This window comes from Rhinatrema bivittatum, chromosome 16 (genome assembly GCF_901001135.1).
Source record: "Rhinatrema bivittatum chromosome 16, aRhiBiv1.1, whole genome shotgun sequence".
In the NCBI taxonomy this organism is placed as follows: Eukaryota; Metazoa; Chordata; class Amphibia; order Gymnophiona; family Rhinatrematidae; genus Rhinatrema; species Rhinatrema bivittatum.
In genome coordinates, this window is record NC_042630.1 from 15,667,244 (window position 1) to 15,691,867 (window position 24,624).

The 24,624-nt window shown below is 43.0% G+C and overlaps 1 protein-coding gene across 1 annotated transcript; it reads left to right on the forward strand.

The window, feature by feature from the left end:
- Positions 1–7,290: 7,290 nt before the first annotated feature.
- On the forward strand, positions 7,291–15,384 carry LOC115077414 (extracellular calcium-sensing receptor-like). Its single transcript, XM_029579703.1, has 6 exons — positions 7,291–7,496; positions 7,789–8,080; positions 10,268–11,110; positions 11,936–12,163; positions 13,664–13,787; positions 14,456–15,384. Exons 1-6 carry the CDS (start codon positions 7,291–7,293, stop codon positions 15,382–15,384), a joined length of 2,622 nt encoding a protein of 873 aa, XP_029435563.1.
- Positions 15,385–24,624: the final 9,240 nt, after the last annotated feature.

A 24,624-nucleotide genomic window follows, 5' to 3' on the forward strand; every position in this document is an offset into this window, starting at 1 on the left:
GAATCCATCATACTCTGCCATTCTGCATTACATGGTTAGCACTGCTCAAGTAACTGTAGTGGTCTTGGAGAACATTGGAACCTTTGCAGTCTGTGATATCTTTTAGTAGATCTTCAAAAGTGATGTAACACCGAGCTTTCAAGATCACTTCTCGTCCCTTCTTTAGATTGACTCACTCAAGATTACTGCTTACAAATTATATTGAAATTAAGCTCCTGTTTTTCGATTCTAGCAATATCTAATTTAAGGTGATCTTTTGAGGGGCATCGGCAACCGATCTTTAACTGGGTCTAACTGATATATGCTGCACTTCCATCTTTAATGAACAAATTTAGTCATTTATTTATATTCTGCTTTTTCTGTACTTCAAAGTGGATTACATTCAGGGACATGCAAACATACATAATGGCCGAATTGAGCTGCAGGGAATGTAAAGTTATAGTGCTTAAGAGGATTTAATTGATGCATGAGTTTGATACGGAGGTGAAGAATTTGATACTATGAAAGCTGGCTGTTTTGAACAGCCATGAACCATAGACGATAAATTCACAATATTCACTAATATGACGTTTATCTAAGTCAATATTTAGATATTGACGTGAAAGTTGAGAGACTTACACAAAAGTGAGCATATACGTTCATTGTTTTTACCTTCTAACGCATCCACCTGAGGAAGCTATGTACAGAAAAACGGGGGCCTCGTGTTGGGGAGATAAATTAACATTTTTGAACTTTTTGAACTGAATGTATTTTGAAAAACTTGCAAAGCTCTTCATATAGGACAGTTTTAATTTGTTGTTGACTGGCTCAATCTATGTTACACTTAAAAAGAAGTCAGAAAACTGGAATTTTCTTTTATGCCATTAATGATTAAGATCTTTTGCAAAACCTGGTAGTGATAAGAAAGCAAGTAATATGCTTGCTGCGTAATGTAGTAAGTTATCAACTGGCCTTTTAATCCATTAAGTTTAACACCATTAATGCAATCATCTTTGAAATTGTATTAAGAGACTCTCTTAGTGTTCTGTATTGTATGTTGTCACATTTGAGATCACTATTTTTTTGTTTATTTATACAACACAATTCACCAACAATGACCCATATGGTGTGCCAACACACAATCTACCTGTATACTAAACACCTAATACCTCTCAATACTACATGTTAATGAGAAAATATTTCTTCTTTTTTTGTCTTAATTTTATGACTTTTACAGTTTATTTTTTAATTTTTTTTTCAATTTATTCTTCTATTCCTGTGCATCAAACTCTTTTGCTTTTTGTTGGTAAGTTGTTTATTTATACTGTCAACTTATGTTTCATAATGTAAATGTTTTACTTGGGTCTACAGTGAAGGCAGAGTCAAAGTCCAATTAAAATAAGATTATTGAGTTCACAGAATGAAGTTTGAGTTTTTCTATTTTATATTAGAGATCTGAGAGTGCAGGAGTGAGGTGCACAGGCCGAGCTGTGTGTATGGGGGCTGAGGTGGGGGAAAGGGTGTCTCATTACTAGAATAGCAGGGAGGGAGTGCTGCAGGGCAGGAGGGAGGTACATTGGCAGAACTGTGTGTGTGAGTGTGTGTGTGTGTGTGTGAGTGTGTGTGTGAGTGTGTGTGTGAGTGTGTGTGTGTGTATGTGTGTGAGTGTGTGTGTGTGAGTGTGTGTGTGTATGTGTGTGTGTGTGTGTGAGAGTGTGTGTGTGTGTGTGTGTGTGTGTGGGGGGTCTCAGTACTGGGTGCCTCAATGCTGGACTGACGTACACTGGTTGATACAGTTATGTGGGAATTATAGAGTAGTGTGTAGGTTACTAAGCCTCAGATTACTGGGGGGCTACAAATTAACATTCCCCTTAAACCTGCTCTCTGGGACCTATTTACTAAAGCATGTTAAAACTGCATGTTAGTGCACCCACGATGACATGGTATTTAGTAAAGTGTGTTAAGCGCTTGGTAAATACTGTATTAAATACTGATGGCAGTAATGCATGAGCGGCGCTACTGACTGCAATAACACGAAGCAGTCCCCTCACCCTTGTAGCCCCCAAATCCACCTGCTCAAAGCTGCAGCAGCAGCTCCACCACCCCACTAAGCACTCCCTCCCGTCCACCCCAAAGCAGCAAGAGCTTTCTCAAAAAATCCCTCAACAAAGCTTCTGAGGGACAAAGGGAATCCACGGGTCACCTGGTGCCTATTTGAAGCGTACAGTCCGGCCGATGCAATATAGTGTGCTCGGCCAAGCGCATGGCTTTAAGGGCGCTTGGACACGCGTTTTGGACGCGCATCCAAAACCCCTCATGCAATAAGGGCATTTGCGTGTCTGAAACGCGCGTCCAAACCGGCGCGAAGCTAATAGCGCTCATCATGTGTAAATTCATGTTGATGAGCGCTGTTAGCTATTAACCCCGATGCAAAAAAATAAATGTGCGTCCGATGTGCACATTTTTACTCTCAAAAATGAAAGCCTGCCCCGGAGCAGGCATTAACACTCGAGGAGCCCCAAAAGTTTATAGAAAAGCAGAAAACACTGCTTCTCAGTAGTTCCTCCGAAAAAAGGAGAACTGTAAAAAATTAAAAAAAAAATAGTGTTACTGGCAGTCAGGTTAGGGAAACGGATGCTCAATTAACAAGCGTCCATTTTCCTAACCCCTGGCCGTGCACAGGTTAGGAGAATGGATGCTCGTAAAATTGGGCGCCGTTTTCCTAACCCGCTGACAGCCGACCTCTCCTGGGCGCCCGATGCCGAGGAAGCTGCTAGGTACACAAAGCTTCCCCTGTCCCCTCCTTTTTACTGGGGCGGCACATTTAAATATTAAATCAGGTGCCCGGAAGAGGTGCATCAGTCATGAGCGCCCGTTTAACGTGCCTGAATAAGTGGAGCAGTCAGGAGCAGGGATTTGCACGTCTAAATGCAATTTACCCACGTAAATGGGCATTTGAAAATTGCTGGACTATATTCCATTGAATTGTCCGTAGGATTTACCCACGTAAATTTTAGCATTTGTACTCTTGTATGTTTATTGTGAGCTGCTTTGGGCCTCGGTATAGGGCAGCATGTAAATGGAAAGAAAAACATAAATAAATAAATAAATAAAGGAACTTTACACATGTAAATGGCTTTTGAAAATTGTTATAATAGTAGTTACATTTACATGTGTAAATACTTTTGAAAATTATCCCCAATATGTTTTGCTTCTTTTAGATTATAAATTGACCAAGGCTTGCATTTGATATCAACACAAGGCAAATGCTGCGTCATACACCGTAGATATGTTTTAAACTTTTGAATGTTTATTGAAATTCTAAGTGGAATTGCCCCCTGAAGAAGTCAATTTTTTTTCGGTGAAACTAGGACCCTTGTTAGGAATGTGGGAAGATTTTGCTGTGTCCTTTGTAAGTGTATGCGCGTGTAATGACTTTAAAATTTGTCAGGTCTAAAGTTAGCCAGGCAAACTCATCCAGCTAGCCATTAGATAGCCGGGTCTATTCAGTGGCGCAGCTGTGCTGGTGTATTTCCCAGATATGTTTATCCAGCTTACCTTGCCCGGTTGGTGAGTGGCTGAATATGGACCTCTGTAAATCACTGGAAGTGACCAGGAGTGAGGAGGAGTTTCTACAGCTCATGAATGGTGAAGTTGCTGGTGGAAAGTTGCTTTCCTTCCCTCTCTCTTTCTTCTACAATTCTTACTTTCACCTTCCTCCCTGCCACCCATCCTCCTCATCCACCACCTTCCCTGCTCTGTTCTTGTCTCTTATTAAATTCATCATGACACCTCTCCTACGGCTACTGATAATGATGGAAGATGGACCATAAAGACGGCGGCCATGTTTGCTATTTTTAATTGCATGTCCTTCTTTTGCATTTCCACAGTGAAGGGAAGACTCCTTCTCATGGTGATTTCCTGTTAGGTGAAATGCACTGAGCTTCCAACCAAAAAAGGGGCAGGTGAAGAAATCCGTGCCATCATTGGAAATCTGATTAAGTTTGGAAAAGATCATGGAAAACAAAGAGAAGGAAGACCATGTCACACACCCCGTTCCTCAAACTCCTTCTCAAAACCATCAGTCTGTAAATACTGAAATATTTGGCAGCAATGAGTTACCAATGTCTTGATGGGGTTCTCGCCAGCTTTTCTTTTAGTAAAAAGGTCTCTGTTATGACAAAATAATTTCACAAGTTGCTCCCGAGTGCCCTCCCCAACTCATCACGGCATCCAGGGAGCTAAAAACAGGACAGCAAGAGCATTCTACCAAATTATAAACGTATGCATAGATAAATATGCTGTACATAAAAATCCCCACATGATCTGATCATGCAGATGCCATGAGACGCCATCATAACATAGTGGTCTCCGGAGGGTGTTTGCTGTCAGACGAGGCAGGAAATGTATAAAAGCAGAGGTAGGTCAGAGGCAGACCCACCATAGCCATACCGCTTCAGGTCCTTGAAGTTGGGAGAGGGAAGTCACCAGGAAGGGACAGAGCCCTGGACACAGCAGAGGGACACCTTGAAGACCACAGGTAATCTCTGACCGTGAAGGCCATCCCATCAGAAGCTGCATGCATTGGGTTTCTTGGGGCTGGAAAAATGCTAACGTTGCACTGTTTCTTTCTCTCTCAGGGCACAGCTCCTTCCCTTTTTAAGTTTATTGCACTGTGCCATAATTTTGTAATCCACTTTAAGACTAACTTAGACAAATGCAAATGTTTACGTAAAAATAAATAGACTGTAATGGTGGGGCATGATGAATAAAAACTCTAGATTACCAGAGAGGTTGCCCGTGCAGCACTAACTGGGGAAATGGGCCATGTCCTACTCTACACTTCATTGACAGAGAAAGAATGATAGAGGTCAGGTGGAGCAAACAGAGGAGGAGTGTGATAGGTAAATATGAAAGAGTGCAAGATCTTGCAGAGAAAAAAGAAAGGTTTAGAAGCTGAGGGATAACTGGAGAGAGGGATGAAAAAACAGAGAGAGCAAGGAAGAGATTGCTCAGAGAAAAGAGAGGGAGTGATTCAGAGGGAACTGAGAATGAGAGAGAAATGGAGAGTCAGAGAAAGAACTAGAAAGCACACAGAAAAGAGAGGGAGATATGGACAGATTGAGAGCAACAGAGTGAGAGATGGATTATTAATAGGAAAAGAGGGAGAGAGAGCCAAAGGGAAAGATATATAGAGAGAGAAAGAGTTGGGCAGAAAGGCAGAGGTCGTTCAGAGTAAGAAAGGAGGCAGAAAGATAGAAAGAGAGCAGACAGATCATTCCCAGAACAGAGAAAAAGCAAGGGGAGAGGCAGAGTTAGGTAGAGTGAGAGGCAAGAGAGAAGCAAAGCGAAGCAGAGAAAGAGATCGATGACAGAGACTGATCCTAACAAGGAAAGAAGAAACAGCAAGGAAGAGGGGAAAGCATGAGAGTTAGGTAGAGGGAGAAAGAAAAGAGTTTCCAGTTTGGCTTGCGTTGCACTCGTCCCAGATGCATTCAGTTACCCCAATAAAAATATCTCATCTGTAGCTCATTTGTTGACCCTTAGTTCTGCATATTCAAATGGACCAAACACGGCAACCACAATACTTTGCTTGCTCTAGACTGACTTTCGGAAGTGGTGAAACTCTGTTTTGCTTATGGAAGACGGTGGCTTTGGAAATTAACCATCTTCTTAGAAGAGTAAGAACGCCTAATGATCATTTATTTAGCGTTGCTCATGCATGTGGCAGCCTAACGTTGCATTGCCTTTGACAAATGCTAGCAACTGTCTCTGGGAGTAAGCCGACAGATCTCAACGGCAATTTTTATGCCTCCACCACTAGAAGCAAGAGAAGGAACAGTGCTATTTCTGGTATTTATAGGATTCAGGTTCATGAACCTTTTTTTTGCCTGACAATTTTCAGGCGCGTGTGTCGCCATGGGCATACGCAAGAGGGTAAACTTCTAAGACGGCAAACCAACTGGACAAGGTAGTTGCTTGCCTGTGCACTTCTCCCACACACACGGACTTGGCTGATTTTCAAACACAAGGTACCCGTGCCCATGTCACGCAGCTCAGAGCACCATATGCATGCTTAACACGTTTCTAACAAAGAATCGGTGAGCAGCACGCCTATGACATGTGGACTTCTTTTTTTTGGGAAATTAAAAGTTAAATGCAACATCTGCAAACTTGTCTCCAAAATGCACCCTTCCTTTATCCCCCTTCCCCCCATGCCTGTTTTCTATATGGACTAATTAGGAAAGTACACGTGTACCCACAAGCAGCCAAACATCCACTTTTCCCAGCTATAGCTGATTTAGGAGGGTTAACTTTATTATTATTACCAGTGGAAAAGGCAACCTAAGTCTTTGGAAAATTCAAAATTACAAACTACAGAAAAGGAAATTAACGAACCCATTTGGTGCTGGGTAGAACTGAGGCACAGAGAGGAAAAGAGCCTTATCCCAGGTCTGAGAGAGGGACAGAAAGAGATATGGACAGCGAAAGTGACAAATGAGGAGGGACAGAAAGATAGGGTGAGAAGAAGGGAAAAGAGAGAACATTTTCTTCTTTTCTTTTAACCTGAGCAAGGTACATTTTCAATAAATGGCTCAATGCCTACATAAGATTCCTAAATTTAGGTGCTCATCCCTAGTCAATTTTCAAAGGGGCCAATTTAGTCGTCAAATCCCCCCTAAGTTAATCACCCAAATCCTTTGAAAATTAACCATTTAATCTCTTACTTTGGTAAAATATATAGATTGTCAGACCAAGAAAGTATCTTGAACCTTAATCAGAGATACCGAGAGAGGAGGGGAAGAGAAAAGAAAGGCAGAAAAAGAAGAAAGGATGGACAGAGAGAGGACAGAAAAAGAAAAGAAGGAGAAGAGAGAATGGACAGAGAGAGTGGCAGACAAAGAGACAGAAAGAAGGAAGGCCAGAGAGAAAATGAGAGGAGGGACAGATAGAGAAAAACAAGTGACAGAGTGAGAGACAGATTAATAGAAAAAGAGAAAAAGCAAGGCAGAGAGGCAGAGGGGAATGGAAAGAAAGGGAAGAGAGGAAGGACAGACGGAGAAGGGAAGAATGACAGAGATCTTTTTCCTTCACAAACTCACAGATCTTTTAGACACTTTAGAATGTTGTACGGAAGCGAAACCTTGGTTAGCTTCTGCTCGCCGGGCCATTAATTGACGTGAGATATAATTGTAATGAACCTTCCCATCCCCTCACTGGACCCATCCATTTTGTATTCATTGGTCCCATGTGTCTTCTTCCCGCTCAAACATTCACAGCTTCCTACCTATCAGGTAGACCTCAGGAGGGATGCTGCCCACACTGCTGGTTTTCCTGGTGCTGCCCGCTCGCTTATGCCCAGTTGATGCCCAAGGCTGCACGCTGAAGAGTCTGGAAGAGGTTGTTTCCAGATCAGATGGAGATATCATCATCGGAGGGACATTTCCAATTAACTACAACTGGAGGGACCCTGAAATGGTCTTCACCAAGCCCCCGGAACCTATCCTATGCAACACGTAAAACCTTTTTGCTTCTTACAGAGATCAGGAACTTTTCTTTGTGTTACTGAGATAAATCAGAGCACATTAATATTTCAATTACAGGAGGAGAGAATGTGGGAGAGAAAAAGACGGATAAATTGACAGGTGCAATAGATAGATGGATTGATACTGTTGAGAACGATACTGTAAGTAGGCACTATAGATAAGCAAACAGACATAGAATATATAGACAGACAGATACTTAATCAGAGAGGTACACCAGATAGATGAATGGATAGATGGATTTATTAATCTGCTGTTTCTTCAGATTTGCTTCTAGGACTTATCAGTGGGCTCAGGCCATGGCCTTCACCATCAGTGAAATTAATCGAGATCAAAACTTCTTCCCGAATCTCACCCTGGGGTTTTTGGTTTACGACACTTGCCTGTCCTTGGTGAGGATACTGAAGGGCACCATGCGGATGCTGACGGGCCAGGCCAAGCCCATCGCTAACTACCAGTGCCAGAGCCAACCCTCGCTGGCAGCCTTCGTTGCCGATTCAGGCTCCACCCGGTCCATTGCCACAGCCAGACTGCTGGGGCTATACAGATACCCCCAGGTACATTCTAACTTTACATGTAAGAGAGGCGTTTGCCTGTCACTTCTTCCACAGGTGCCAGAGATGATCTGAATGTGTTTTGCCTCTCAGGAGTCCCTATACATGTCAACATTTTCAGAAGTCAAAACCATATCAAATCGATGTGAGTTTTAAAGGTTTCTACCGAAGGTGTCTCATCCTTATTTTGCCCCAGAGTACTAAACAGCCTACAAATTTTTCCTTTTTTTTTTTTAAGCTTAAATTTTTATGGCCATCCAACAGAGCAGTTGCACACCATATTCATTCAGACGACAGCTCTGAAAGGAATTTGCTTGGGTATCTAAGCAGTTGCCCGGGTAAATTCCTGAGGTTGAAACCACCCATGAAGATACAAGCATGGGTGGTGCAGTGTCACAGCATGCACACTTTTTTGGGGAGGTGTCGGTGCTGGGGGCAGGAAAAGGAAAACACTTGTGGGGATTTCATCTTGAACCTTATCGTGAATACTTTGCAGCTGCTCTAAAGCTGGTGCTATTTTGGCCCCGGGTACTTTTGCATCCGCAGTCCCGCCCCCCCCCCCCCCCCCCCCCCGATTGGACTGAATTTTGAAAGGAAAACTCTGCAAGAAGAAAGATGAAGGTAATTAGCTTCACATATCATGAGGATCATTTATTAGTGAGACTGACACCCAAATATTTGATACAGGGGGATCAGTCTTCACTTGGCCATGTTGGCACACGGTATGGGGGTACTTTTGTATTCATGGACCTTGTAGCTAATTTTTAAAGGGAAACAATCCAAGTGGGGCCAAAACACCATTGGTAGATTTGAAAATCAAATCAATGGATGTATTCTCCTTGGCCCATCCCTACCATTAGAGTCTTGTTTGTCTGCTTTTATGGTTACTTGAAAGTGGCTTAGCCGAAAGAGTGCCTACTCCACCTGATTTCCTTTGAAGCTAAGCTTATTTATTTAAATTTTTTTAAGAGTCTTTTTTGTTTTCTGAAATGGGTCTCTTGCACCATTGAGACTTCTGTCTTTCATGGCTGGGTTCTCTTTCAAAGACAGACCAAGTTTGAATGGAAAGTACAGCCCCCTCAGATTTAAAGCATAATTAAAAAGACTTCCCCATGTGGGGAAGGACTCCTTGCAACTTCAATGACTCCTGAGGAAACCCCACCCCCACCCCCACTCCACTCTCCAGTTAATTAGAGGACCTGGGGAACCCCACCCCAAATACCTGTGGGCGCCTCCATTTTAAGTCCATCCCTGATGAATTTTCCAGTGACAATGTAGTGGATGAGTGAACAGTAGCTCTGCCTCATAGGCCTCTTTTTCCATCGATGTAAAATACTGCTGCAGATCAGTAGCCTTCTTGCAGAACATCACCCATGAATGGAGAGTTAAGTGACTTAAAAATTATTAAACTTGTGGTAGTACAGATGCTGATTTTGGATGATTTTGTTAGATTATACATAATCCAAGACTGCTCATCTCCCTCAAATGGCCCCTCCAGCCAGTGATGTCATTCCCAAACCTTCCATCCCCACTGCTTCGTGTTATTATATTTAAATTAACAGGAGTTCATCGTTTCCCAAAATGAAACATCATGGGATATCTCTTAGGAGTAGACTAACCCTGTTTTAAATGCTTTAACCGAGATCAGCCTCCACACTTTCTGCGGGAGGGATAATCCCACTTCCCCCTCTAACATTTCTTGTGACCTGGGACAAGTTGCTTTAGCTTTTATTGCATTAGATACCCACTTAGACTGTAAGTGTTTTGCAACAGGGCCTTGTTATATCTGAGTTTTAAAAATAATGTAAGCCACCTTGCGCATTCTTTGGAAAGATGGTCTAAAAATAAAACAACCACTTTCTTCTTATGTTCATGAATGCCTTCCTCTAAGGAGAACCATTTGGTTTCTGTAAATTCTATCCAGCTGTCTACAAAAAGGAAAACACACCGTTCTTGATTAATGATGGATATACCAAGTTCAGTCTCATAAATGAAAAGGGAAAGTATTGTACTGCTGAACTCACTGGAGTACATGGTGAGGCTAAGAAAATTATCAGAGGGCAGTGAACACTTGGGATTGGCTATGCCTTTCTGACCCTAGATTACATTATACCAGATGAATGTGATTAGGATACAGAAATCTGATCTTACTCACTAGAACTAATGTGCTTATATTATCTGATGTTCCAGGTCAGTTATTTTGCATCCAGTCCCCTACTGAGTGAAAAGATCCAGTTTCCATCCTTTTGCCGGACCATCCCCAGTGATGACATCCAGGCTTGGGGATTAGCTCAATTGGTGGCGCATTTTGAATGGAGCTGGGTAGGACTCCTTTCCAGCGAAGATGATTATGGTGAACTGGGCTCTCAGATGCTGAAAAGCAAGCTACAGAAGTTTGGCATCTGCATTGCTTTTCATGAAACTTTCTCCATTGTTCCTACAGCCAGGAAAATCATCCACATTGTGGACACGGTGAAGAGAACATCTGCTAATGCTATCCTTGTCTTTTCTGCTGACCCTTTCATGCGCCCGGTAATGGAGGAACTATCAAAGCACAATATCACTGGGAAAGTGTGGCTTGCGAGTGAGGCTTGGTCGACCTCCCCTGGCGTTTCCACGAACAAGCTTGCTAGCATGTTGAGTGGTACCATTGGGTTTGCCATCCATGAAAGTAAGATTCCAGGGTTTGAGGAGTTCCTCCTCAAGCTTCACCCTTTGAACTCTCCTAATGACATATTTGTCAAAATGTTCTGGGAGATGGCCTTTAGGTGCCGATGGCCCAATTCAAAAATCAACCAAACTTTGGTCAACTTGGATGCCAACTCATCTGGAGACTTCTGTACAGGAGCTGAGCAACTAGAAAACCTCAAGAGCCCTAACTCCAATGAAACCGACTTGAGAATCAGCCTCAACATCTACAACGCAGTTTACTCTGTGGCACATGCTCTCCAGGACATGAACTCCTGTGTACCAGGAAAGGGACCCTTTGCCAACAACACTTGTGCCAACTTTCAACATTTCAAGCCATGGCAGGTGAGAAGCAAAATTGTTTTGGATGAATATTAAAAGAATACTCATGCATGTCCCTAGTCTCTCTTTTCAGGCCATAGAATGAAACTTGAATATTCGACTTAGCACTGGGATGGTTTACTTGTGGCATATTTTGGCTAATTGCTTAAAGATATCATATAATCAAGCAGATGCTGAAAAATTCAACAGAATCATGACCAAGCCTGGATCCAGAAATAACAAATGGCATGTAATGCAAATTAACATAGCAAACCTTTTGATATTCGGCCACAAACTTGGGCAGTCTGCAGCAGGGACTTATGAAGATAATGTAGCTTTCTGGGGAGCTTTTATTTAAGCATTTTTTCTATTGCTGGCAAGGGCCTTAAAATACAAACTAAGTGAGTGGTAACAATTTCATAGTACGTTAATGGTAATTCTGTTGTATATAAACCACTATATCTGGAAAAAAAATCTCAACATACTTTACAATTCAATGTATCAGCGATGCATATGCAGTCATCTCTGGGATACATGGACTGGCAGCACATTTTGGGCACTGCGAACATACTGTGCTTCCAAGGATAATTAAAAAAAAAAACAATCGGAACGATGTTATTGATATTGTGATGACTGTTTGCAGGTAAAATCTAAGACAAAAAGGAATAAAGTGATTCACTAAAGATATGATAGAGATTTAAACTTATATCCAAGGGTTCTATTGGCTCTCACTTACTGCTAGTCTATGCTGCCTCCCTGTCTATGATTTGTGGTTAATGGTGGTGTTGTATATATTGATATTGGGGCATTTGGTTTTATTTGTTACAGGTCTGTTGTTTGTCCCTGCAGCTCCTGCATTATATGAAGAAGGTGCATTTCAGGAACAAAATGGGGGAAGAGATGTACTTTGATAGGGATGGCAACCCCCCCGCCATGTATGACATTGTCAACTGGCACCTGCAACCCGATGGCACCATCAGCTATGTGAACGTGGGAAAATTCGACTCCAGGGCACCCAAAGGAGAGGAGTTGTATGTCAACATCAGCGCCATCCAATGGAATACCCAACGCACCGAAGTACTCTACCGTGACTAGGGCATGGGATAAATACAGGGGATCTCTAAGGAAGGGATGAGAATTATAATGCTAAATTAATTGGACGGATGGGCAGACTGGATGGGCCATACGGTCTTTTTCTGCTGTCATGTTTCTATGTTTCTAGGGCTGTGATGATATACAAAAGATAGTTTCACCGTCTTCATAAAATTAAACAATATCAAGCCATCTTCTGAGTTCCTTCAGAAATGTTCTCATCAGCTCACATTCATCCTACATTTTGCAGTGTAGAATCTCATGGGAAACTGGAGACAGCAGAGAAATCCTGCGCAGCCCTAAAAGATGTACATAATGAAAAAATGTACTTAAAGGGCACCCGGGTGGGAGGTCCATACATTCCTGGGGCTTATGGACCAATGGGAAGGCTACTTACATCTCTAAGTAGAGCAGTAGTGGATGCAATGGTATGACTACATTTCTTTCCCCTGCAATTCTTCACAACAGTTTCATAAAGTAAACATAGGCCATCATGTCATTCTCTAAGAGCAAAAATAAAATATAGAATTACTGCAAGAGAGAGTATTAGTAGATCTATAGGTCCTGGAGAAAACCAGATTCTTTACCAGTTGTGTAATATGTTAATCATTATGCAAAGATGATGTACATGAGCCACTGAGATCACCCAGGATGCTTCTTCAGATGTCACCTAGGTCACAGGCTCAAATGCTCAAGTACATTATCCTGTTTGGATCATTTTTTTATGGTCTGATAGAAGGTACCAAAAACATGCAAAAACACAGAGAGAAAATATACAGAAAATCTCGATAGGCCTTTCTTACCTTACTCATAAGAACATAAGAACATAAGAAACTGCCATGCTCAGTCAGACCAAGGGTCCATCAAGCCCAGCATCCTGTTTCCAACAGAGGGCAAACATAGCAATTACCCAAACACTAAGAAGATCCCATGCTACTGCTGCAATTAATAGCAGTGGCTATTCCCTAAGTAAACTTGATTAATAGCCATTAATGGACTTCTCCTCCAAGAACCTATCCAAACCCATTTTGAACCCAGCTATACTAACTGCACTAACCACATCCTATGGCAACAAATTCCAGAGCTTTATTGTGCGTTGATGGAAAAAGAATTTCCTCCGATTAATCTTAAATGTGCTACTTTTTAACTTCATGGAATGCCCACTAGTCCTTCTATTATTCAAAAGTGTAAATAACCGAATCACATCTACTTGACAAGACATCTCATGATCTTAAAGACCTCTATCATATCCCCCCTCAGCCGTCTCTTCTCCAAGCTGAACAGCCCTAACCTCGTCAGCCTTTTCTCATAGGGGAGCTGTTCCATCCCCTTTATCATTTTGGTTGCCCTTCTCTGTACCTTCTCCATCGTAACTATATCTTTTTTGAGATGCAGCGACCAGATTTGTACACAGATCGATAGTGTATCACTAAAAGACTCCCTGAGTATGCATACTAAATACATTCCAAATTACCCCCTCCTCAGATCCCACGCTCTGTATGCAGTGAGAATTGCCCCCCTGGGTACAGGAAGGCATCTCAGAAGGGACGGCCCCTCTGCTGCTTCGACTGCGTCCTGTGTGCGGAGGGGGAGGTTTCCAATGTGACAGGTAAAGGAGGAAATTCCTCTACTATTCGCTAGCAAGATTCGTCTCTATTCTCTACATGGACACCGAGAGGTCAATATTCAAAGGATTTGGTCCAGCTAAGTTTTAGTTAGAAGGACAAAACCCAAGATTTGAATGTTTCTTCCTGCTCCCAGGCTAATTTTTGTTTTGGGCATCTTCTTCCCCACACAAAAGTTACCTGGATAAAAGGAAACAGTGATGTGGCCTTTCCAAGGTGTGGTTTTGCTTTTTCCGGGCAGTACTCATATTCAGTGCTGCCCAGAGAAATTTAGCTGGGTATATGTGACTGGAAAAAAATATCTGACCAAAGTTATCCAGATAACTTTACCCGGATAACTGTTTCACTTGCCTGCTTATACTATATTGATCTCTGAAGCCTCCATGGAGGTCTCTGGCAGCTGCTTGTGGCTTGGGCCACCACTGAGGCAAAGAGGCCAAGTAAAACAAAGTTATATCCTTATTGAGTTGCCTCAGATGTGTTACAGATTTGCCTTCCTTTCTAAGTGGGAATTCCTCTCAGTGTTTACATCTGTGATAAATTGTGTCCTCTTGAGGGACAAAAACTGGCAGATGAAGAAAATTGAAGATCCTCTACGGACCACATTCTAACAATATTTTCCTTTGCAAAAATGTCTCTTTTTCTGTCTTAGATTCCAGCACTTGCTGGCCATGTCCAAGTGACCAGTGGCCAAACCAGAGAAGAAGCAAGTGTACCCCAAAGAGAAAAGAATTTCTATCCTATCAGGAGCCACTGGGATCAACTCTTGCTGCTATTGTAGTTTTATGGACCATCATCACTATATTAATTTTATGTACATTTATCAAGTATCGAGATACTCCCATTGCCAAAGCCAATAATCGAGCGCTGTCTTTCCTTCTCCTGGGAACGCTGGTGCTGAGTTTTCTCTGTTCTTTGCTCTTCATTGGGGATCCTCATCCAACAACCTGTTTGATCCGCCAAACAGCATTTGGCATTACCTTCGTCCTCTGTATCTCTTGTGTGTTGGCCAAGACCATTATGGTGATCATCGCCTTCAATGCCACCAAACCTAACAGTAACTTCAGAGGGTGGCTGGGACCCTGGGTGACCATTGTGCTAGTTTCTACTTCCACATTTCTTCAGGTCTTCATCTGTACTACCTGGCTTCTGATCTGCCCTCCCTTCCCAGAGAAGAACATGAAACTGAAGATTGGCATTATCATATGGCAGTGCAATGAATGCACAGATGTTGCATTCTGGTGCATGCTGGGATACATGGGACTCTTGGCATGCGTCAGTTTCCTGGTGGCCTTCCTTGCACGCAAGTTGCCTGACAGCTTCAATGAGGCCAAATGGATCACGTTTAGCATGCTCGTGTTCCTGAGTGTCTGGCTGTCCTTCATCCCAGGCTATCTCAGCACTCAGGGGAAGTACACAGTGGCGGTGGAGGTTTTTGGGATCATCTCTTCCAGTGCAGGGATTCTTGTTTGCATTTTTTTCCCCAAGTGTTACATCATATTACTAAGACCTGACATGAACACTCGACAACAGCTCTTTGGGAAAGGAGCTAGGAAGAACAAGAAGATAAAGACCATCTAGGAATCCATCACACTCCGCCACTCTGCATCACATGGTTAGCACTGCTCAAGTAGCCGTAGTGGTCTCTGAGAACATTGGAACCTTTGTAGCCTGTGATACCTTTTAGTAGATCTTCAAAAGTGATGTAACACCCGAGCTTTCAAGCCCCCATCTTCAGATTGACTCACTCAAGATTACTGCTTGCAAATTATGTTGAAATTAAGCTCCTGCTTTTCGATTCAAGCAATATCTAACTTAAGGTGATCTTTTGAGGGGCATCGGCAATCGATCTTAAACTGGGTCTAACTTATGTATGCTGCACTTCCATCTTTAATGAACAAATTTAGTCATTTATTTATATTCTGCTTTTTCTGTACTTCAAAGTGGATTACATTCAGGTACATACAAACATACATAATGGCCGAATTGAGCTGCAGAGAATGTAAAGTTATAGTGCTTAAGAGGATTTAATTGATGCATGACTTTGATACGGAGGTGAAGAATTTGATACTATGAAAGCTGGCCGTTTTGAACAGCCATGAACCATAGACGATAAATTAACAATATTCACTAATATGACGTTTATCTAAGTCAATATTTAGATATTGACGTGAAAGTTGAGAGACTTACACAAAAGTGAGCATATACGTTCATTGTTTTTACCTTCTAACGCATCCACCTGAGGAAGCTATATACAGCAAAACGGAGGCCTCGTGTTGGGGAGATAAATTAACATTTTTGAACTTTGTGAACTGAATGTATTTTGAAATACTTGCAAAGCTCTTCATATAGGACACTTTTAATTTGTTGTTGACTAGCTCAATCTGTTTTACTTAAAAAGAAATGAGAAAACTTGGATTTTTTTTTATGCCTTTAATGATTAAGATCTTTTGCAAAACATGGTGGTGATAAGAAAGCAAGTAATACGCTTGCTGCCTAATATAGTAAGCTATCAACTGGCTTTTTAATCCATTAAGTTTAACACCATTAATGCAATCATCCTTGAAATTGTATTAAGAGACTCTCTTAGTGTTCTGTATTGTATGTTGTCTCATTTGAGATCACTATTTTTTTGTTTATTTATACAACACAATTCACCAACAATGACCCATATGGTGTGCCAACACACAATCTACCTGTAAACTAAACACCTAATACCTCTCAATACTACATTTTAATGAGAAAATATTTCTTCTTTTTTGTGTCTTAATTTTATGACTTTTACAGTTTATTTTTAAATATTTTTTTCAATTTATTCTTCTATTCCTGTGCATCAAACTCTTTTGCTTTTTGTTGGTAACTTGTTTATTTATACTGTCAACTTATGTTTCATAATGTAAACGTTTTACTTGGGTCTACAGTGAAGGCAGAGTCAAAGTGCAATTAAAATAAGATTATTGAGTTACTCAGAATGAAGTTTGAGTTTTTCTATTTTATATTAGAGATCTGAGAGTGCAGGAGTGAGGTGCACAGGCCGAGCTGTGTGTATGGGGGCTGGGGTGGGGGAAAGGGTGTGTGTGTGTGTGTGTGAGAGTGTGTGTGTGTGTGAGAGTGTGTGTGAGTGTGTGTGTGTGAGAGTGTGTGTGTGTGAGTGTGTGTGTGTGAGAGTGTGTGTGTGTGAGAGTGTGTGTGTGTGTGTGTGTGTGTGAGTGTGTGTGTGTGTGTGTGTGTGTGTGAGAGTGTGTGTGTGTGTGTGTGTGTGTGGTCTCAGTACTGGGTGCCTCAGTGCTGGACTGACATACACTGGTTGATACAGTTATGTGGGAATTATAGAGTAGTGTGTAGGTTACTAAGCCTCAGATTACTGGGGGGCTACAAACTATAACATTCCCCTTAAACCTGCTCTCTGGGACCTATTTACTAAAGCATGTTAAAACTGCATGTTAGTGCACCCACGATGACATGGTATTTACTAAAGTGTGTTAAGTGCTTGGTAAATACTGTATTAAATACTGATGGCGGTAACGCATGAGCGGCGCTACTGACTGCAATAACACAAAGCAGTCCCCTCACCCTTGTAGCCCCCAAACCCACCTGCTCAAAGCTGCAGCAGCAGCTCCCCCACCCTACTAAGCACTCCCTCCCGTCCACCCCAAAGCAGCAAGAGCTCTCTCAAAAAATCCCTCAACAAAGCTTCCGAGGGAGAAAGGGAACTTGCAGGTCCGCTGGTGCCCATTTGAAGCGCACAGTCCGGCCGATGCAATATAGTGTGCTCGGCCAAGCGCATGGCTTTAAAGGCGCTTGGACACGCATTTTGGACGCGCATCCAAAACCCCTCATGCAATATGGGGATTAGCGCATCCGAAACGCGCGTCCAAACCGGCGCGAAGCTAATAACGCGCAGCACGTGTAAATTCATGTTGATGAGCGCTGTTAGCTATTACCCCCGATGCAAAAAAATAAATGTGCGTCCGATGTGCACATTTTTACTCTCAGAAATGAAAGCCTGCCCCGGAGCAGGCATTAACACTCGAGGAGTCCCAAACGTTTATAGAAAAGCAGAAAACACTGCTTCTCCGTAGTTCCTCCGAAAAAAGGAGAACTGTAACAAAGCCAGATTAGGGAAACGGATGCTCAATTAACAAGCGTCCATTTTCCTAACCCCTGGCCGTGCACAGGGTAGGAAACGGATGCTCGTAAAATTGGGCGCCGTTTTCCTAACCCGCTGACCGCCGACCTCACCTGGGCACCCGATGCCGAGGAGGCTGCTAGGACACAGAGTTTCCCCTGGCCCCTCCTTTTTACCGGGGCGGCCCATTTAAATATTAAAATAGGTGCCCAGGAGAGGTGCATCAGTCATGAGCGCCCGTTTAACGTGCCTGAATAAGTGGAGCAGTCAGGAGCAGGGATTTGCACGTCTAAATGCATTTTACCCATGTAAATGGGCCTTTGAAAATTGCTAGAATAAATGCCATTGAATTGTCCATAGGATTTACCCACATTAATTTTAGCATTTGTACTCTTGTATGTTTTATTTTGAGCTGCTTTGGGCCTAGGTACAGGGCAGCTTGTAAATGGAAAGCAAAACATAAATAAATAAATAAATAAATAAGGGCACTTTACACATGTAAATGGCTTTTGAAAATTGTTATAATAGTAGTTACATTTACATGTGTAAATGCTTTTGAAAATTATCCCCAGAGGGGTAGATTTAAAAAAAAAGCACGTTCGCGTACTTTTGTTGGCGCACCAGGCGCCATCAAAAGTACGCGTATCTTATAAAATCCTGCGCGTATCTTATAAAATCCTGGATCGGCGCGTGTATCTTATAAAATCCTGGATCGGCGAGTGCAAGGCTGCCGATTTTGGGCAGCCGGCACGCGCCGAACCGCGCAGCCTGCCTCCGTTCCCTCCGAGGCCGCTCCGAAATCGGAGCAGCCTCAGAGGGAACTCTCATTCGCCCTCCCCTCACCATCCCCTCCCTTCCCCTACCTAACCGACCCCCCCGGCCCTATCTAAACCCCCCCTACCTTTATCCATAGATTTACGCCTCCCGGAGGGAGACGTAAATCCATGCGCGCCAGCGGGCTGCTGGCGCGCCGAGACCCGACCCAGGGGCAGTTCCGGAGGGCACGGCCTCGCCCCCGGAACGCCCCGGCCCGAAACCACGCCCCCGGGCCCGCCCCCAAAACGCTGCGTCGTTCGGCCCCTGACACGCCCTCAACACGCCCCCTTCCAAAAACCCCGGGACCTACGCGCATCCCGGGGTTCTGCACGCACCGGCGGCCTATGGAAAATAGGCACGCCGGCGCGCAAGGCCCTGCTCGCGTAAATCCGGGCGGATTTACGCGAGCAGGGCTTTTAAAATCCACCCAAATATGTTTTGCTTCTTATAGATGATAAATTGACCAAGGCTTGCATTTGATATCAACACAAGGCAAACGCGGCGTCATATACCGTAGCTATGTTTTAAACTATTGAACGTGTTATTGAAATTCTAAGTGGAATTGCCCCCTAAAGAAGTTGATTTTTTTCAGTGAAACTAGGACCCTTGTTAGGAATGTGGGAAGATTTTGCTGTGTCCTTTGTAAGTGTATGCGCGTGTAATGACTTTAAAATTTGTCAGGTCTAAAGTTAGCCAGGCAAACTCATCCAGCTAGCCATTAGATAGCCGGGTCTATTCAGCGGCACAGCTGTGCTAGTGTATTTCCCAGATAGGTTTATCCAGCTTAGCTTGCTCGGCTGGTGAGTGGCTGAATATGGACCTCTGTAGATCACTGGAAGTGACCAGGAGTGAGGAGGAGTTTCTACAGCTCATGAATGGTGAAGTCACTGGTGGAAAGTTGCTTTCCTTCTCTCTCTCTTTCGTCTACAATTCTTACTTTCACCTTCCTCCCTGCCACTCATCCTCCTCATCCACCACCTCCCCTGCTCTGTTCTTGTCTCTTATTAAATTCATCATGACACCTCGCCTACGGCTACTGATAACAATGGAAGATGGACCATAAAGACGGCAACCATGTTTGCTATTTTTAATTGCATGTCCTTCTTTTGCATTTCCACAGTGAAGGGAAGACTCCTTCTCATGGTGATTTCCTTTTAGGTGAAATGCACTGAGCTTCCAACCAAAAAAAGGGCAGGTGAAGAAATCCGTGCCATCATTGGAAATCTGCTTAAGTTTGGAAAAGAACATGGAAAACAAAGAGAAGGAAGACCATGTCACACACCCTGTTCCTCAAACTCCTTCTCAAAACCATCAGTCTGTAAATACTGAAATATCTAGGCAGCAATGAGTTACCAATGTCTTGAGCGGGGTCTCGACAGCTTTTTTTTTAGTAAAAAGATCTCTGTTATGACAAAATAATTTCACAAGTTGCTCCCAAGTGCCCTCCCCAGTTCATCACAACATCCAGGGAGCTAAAAATAGGACAGCGAGAGCATTCTACCAAATTATAAACGTGTGCATAGATAAGTATGCTGTACATAAAAATCCCCACATGATCTGATCATGCAGATGCCATGAGACGCCATCATAACATAGTGGTCTCCGGAGGGCGTTTGCTGTCAGACGAGGCAGGAAATGTATAAAAGCAGAGGTAGGTCAGAGGCAGACACACAATAACCATATCGCTTCAGGTCCTTGAGTTGGGAGAGGGAAGTCGCCAGGAAGGGATAGAGCCCTGGACATAGCAGAGGGACACCTTGAAGACCACAGGTAATCTCTGACTGTGAAGGCCATCCCATCAGAAGCTGCATGCATTGGGTTTCTTGGGACTGGAAAAATGCTAACGCTGCACTGTTTCTTTCTTTCTTTCTTTCTTTATTTAACAGTTTTCTATACCGACATTAAAATACACATCATATCGGTTTACATTGTAACAGCAGGTAGAAAATACATTGAACGGGGGCGGGGAGTGGACACACTCTCTCAGGGCACAGCTCCTTCACTTTTTAAGTTTTTGCACTGTGCCATAACTTTGTAATCCACTTTAAGACTAACTTAGAAAAATGCAAATGTTTAAAAATAAATAGACTGTAATGGTGGGGCATGATGGAAGACATCTGCATAGAATAAAAACTCTAGATTACCACAGAGGTTGCCCGTGCAGCACTAACTGGGGGATTGGGCCAGAGAAAGAATGATAGAGCTCAGGTGGAGCAAACAGAGGAGGAGTGTGATAGGTAAATATGAAAGAGTGCAGGATCTTGCAGAGAAAAAAGAAAGGTTTAGAAGCTGAGGGAGAACTGGAGAGAGAGATAAAAAAACAGAGAGAGAGCAAGGAAGAGATTGCTCAGAGAAAAGAGAGGAAGTGATTCAGAGGGAACTGAGAATGAGAGAGAAATGGAGAGTCAGAGAAAGAACCAAAAAGCACACAGAAAAGAGAGAGAGCGATATGGACAGATTGAGAGCAATAGAGTGAGAGATAAAAATATAAGAACATAAGAACATAAGAACATGCCATACTGAGTCAGACCAAGGGTCCATCAAGCCCAGCATCCTGTTTCCAACAGTGGCCAATCCAGGCCATAAGAACCTGGCAAGTACCCAAAAACTAATTCTATTCCATGTTACCATTGCTAGTAATAGCAGTGGCTATTCTCTAAGTCAACTTATTTTCTAAGTCAACTTCTTCCAATTTTTGAATGAAGATCTTTTGGCTAAAATAGCTTCTTTCACCTCCTCCTTTAACCATGCCGGTAATCGTTTTGCCTTCTTTCCACCTTTCTTAATGTGTGGAATAGATCTGGACTGTGCTTCTAGGATGGTATTTTTTAACAATGACCACACCTCTTGCACATTTTTTACTTTTGTAGCTGCTCCTTTCAGTTTTTTTCTAACAATTATTCTCATTTTATCAAAGTTTCCCTTTTGAAAGTTTAGCACTAGAGCCGTGGATTGGCATACTGTTCCTCTTCCAGTCATTAATTCAAATTTGATCATATTATGATCACTATTGCCAAGTGGCCCCACCACCATAATCTCTGTTCCCAAGTCCTGTGCTCCACTGAGAATTAGATCTAAAATTGCTCCCTCTCTCTTCAGTTCCTGAACCAATTACTCCATAAAGCTATAATTTATTCCATCCAGGAACGTTATCTCTCTAGCGTGTCCCGATGATACATTTACCCAGTCAATATTGGGGTAATTGAAGTCTCACATAAACATGGTGCAGGATAAAGTATATAGTTCCATTGAAACTTCAAATATATTTTTATTGTAACGTCAATCATTCAAAGTTCATTTGATTGAGGCAACTCCATTCCGGGTAATCAAACGAAACAACAATTAAAGTCCCCCGACACGGTCCGTGTTTCGGGTAAGCTGCATCAGGAGGGACCACGGCGAATGTTTAATCTATAATAAAATAACATACATCACGAACGGAACAATACAGGCTGCTGATAAGAAATTGTGCAATGTAAATGCATACCTTCAGTGTTGACAGCAGGAGCGCGATGTCTTGTAATAGTGACAGCCATTTAAAGGAAAAAAGGGCGCGAAAGAGGAAATCCCTCTCGCGAGATGCTGAAAGCGGTAGGTACACAGTGACACACATGCAGAATTAATGACTCATTAATAGAATAAATACCATTCTATTTCCTTGTTTAAACCTTTAGGTGAAACTGTGTCTAAAGTGAAGATCCAGCGCTGTTCTCTCCGACCGAGTATCCCGGCAAAGTCACCCCCCCGACGAGGGGGCGCGACTACCTCCAGGACTAGGAAGGAGAGAGCAGCAACGGAGTGACCCGCCTGGAGCCAGTGTGAGACCAAAGGCTCATCGCTTCTAGAGGATCTAATATTGCAACAGTGCTCAATGATCCTTGTCTTAACCATTCGTGAAGTTTTACCCACATACAACAGGGGGCAAGGGCACTTAACCACATATACCACCCCTCTAGTAGTGCAATCAGTTTTGGAAAACAGTTTAAACACACGTCCAGTCTGAGGGTGTACAAATTCTGTAAACAATTCCGTGTGCTGGCACATGGTGCAGTGGCCACAGGGAGAATGTTGACCTCTCACATCTAATCGCATTTCACTGGGGTGGCTCGCTGTATGTAGCCAATATGATAAAAAGACATTGGGCAGCTCTTTCCTTGAATGACCTTATGCATGGATCACTCCGGTTCACCTTCAAAAGAGGGACCAATGTACGGGACCGGCTGGTACATACAGCGAGCCACCCCAGTGAAATGCGATTAGATGTGAGAGGTCAACATTCTCCCTGTGGCCACTGCACCATGTGCCAGCACACGGAATTGTTTACAGAATTTGTACACCCTCAGACTGGACGTGTGTTTAAACTGTTTTCCAAAACTGATTGCACTACTAGAGGGGTGGTATATGTGGTTAAGTGCCCTTGCCCCCTGTTGTATGTGGGTAAAACTTCACGAATGGTTAAGACAAGGATCATTGAGCACTGTTGCAATATTAGATCCTCTAGAAGCGATGAGCCTTTGGTCTCACACTGGCTCCAGGCGGGTCACTCCGTTGCTGCTCTCTCCTTCCTAGTCCTGGAGGTAGTCGCGCCCCCTCGTCGGGGGGGTGACTTTGCCGGGATACTCGGTCGGAGAGAACAGCGCTGGATCTTCACTTTAGACACAGTTTCACCTAAAGGTTTAAACAAGGAAATAGAATGGTATTTATTCTATTAATGAGTCATTAATTCTGCATGTGTGTCACTGTGTACCTACCGCTTTCAGCATCTCGCGAGAGGGATTTCCTCTTTCGCGCCCTTTTTTCCTTTAAATGGCTGTCACTATTACAAGACATCGCGCTCCTGCTGTCAACACTGAAGGTATGCATTTACATTGCACAATTTCTTATCAGCAGCCTGTATTGTTCCGTTCGTGATGAATGTTATTTTATTATAGATTAAACATTCGCCGTGGTCCCTCCTGATGCAGCTTACCCGAAACACGGACCGTGTCGGGGGACTTTAATTGTTGTTTCGTTTGATTACCCGGAATGGAGTTGCCTCAATCAAATGAACTTTGAATGATTGACGTTACAATAAAAATATATTTGAAGTTTCAATGGAACTATATACTTTATCCTGCACCATGTTTATGTGAGTACTTGCTTATGTGCAAGGTTGGCTTCCGTTGATTTTGGTAATTGAAGTCTCCCATTATTACCGCACTACCAATTTGGTTAGCTTCCCAAATTTCTCTTAGCATTTCACTGTCCGTCTCACCATCTTGACCAGGTGGACGGTAGTAAACTCCTATCACTATAGTCTTCCCCGACACACAATGGATTTCTACCCATAAAGATTCAATTTTGCATTTAGCCTCATGCAGGATGCTTAACCTGCTGGACTCGATGCCGTCCCGGACATAAAGCGCCACACCGCCTCCCGGGTGCTCCTCTCTATCATTGCGATATAATTTGTACCCCGGTATAGCACTGTCCCATTGGTTATCCTCCTTCCACCATGTCTCTGAGATGCCAATTAAGTCTATGTCATCATTCACTGCCTTACATGTATGGATTATTAATAGGAAAAGAGAGCCAGAGGGAAAAATATATACAGAGAAAGAGACAGGTGGGCAGAAAGGCAGAGATCGTTCAGAAAAAGAAAGGAGGCAGAAAGATAGAAAGGGAGCAGATAGATCATTCCCAGAACAGAGAAAAAGCAAGGGGAGAGGCAGAGGTAGTTAGAGTGAGAGGCAAGAGAGAAGCAAAGCGAAGCAGAGAAAGAGATCGATGACAGAGACTGATCCTAACGAGGAAAGAAGAAACAGCAAGGAAGAGGGGAAAGCATGAGAGTTAAGCAGAGGGAGAAAGAAAAGAGTTTCCAGTTTGGCTTGCGTTGC

Bases quoted from the DNA above. Each gene is read 5' to 3' on its own strand.
- LOC115077414 (XM_029579703.1), top strand. From the start codon at position 7,291: ATGCTGCCCACACTGCTGGTTTTCCTGGTGCTGCCCGCTCGCTTATGC. The intron at 11,111-11,935 runs GTGAGAAGCAAA...TTGTCCCTGCAG, and splicing joins AACATTTCAAGCCATGGCAG to CTCCTGCATTATATGAAGAA. The intron at 12,164-13,663 runs GTACTCTACCGT...CCCCCTCCTCAG, and splicing joins GGAATACCCAACGCACCGAA to ATCCCACGCTCTGTATGCAG.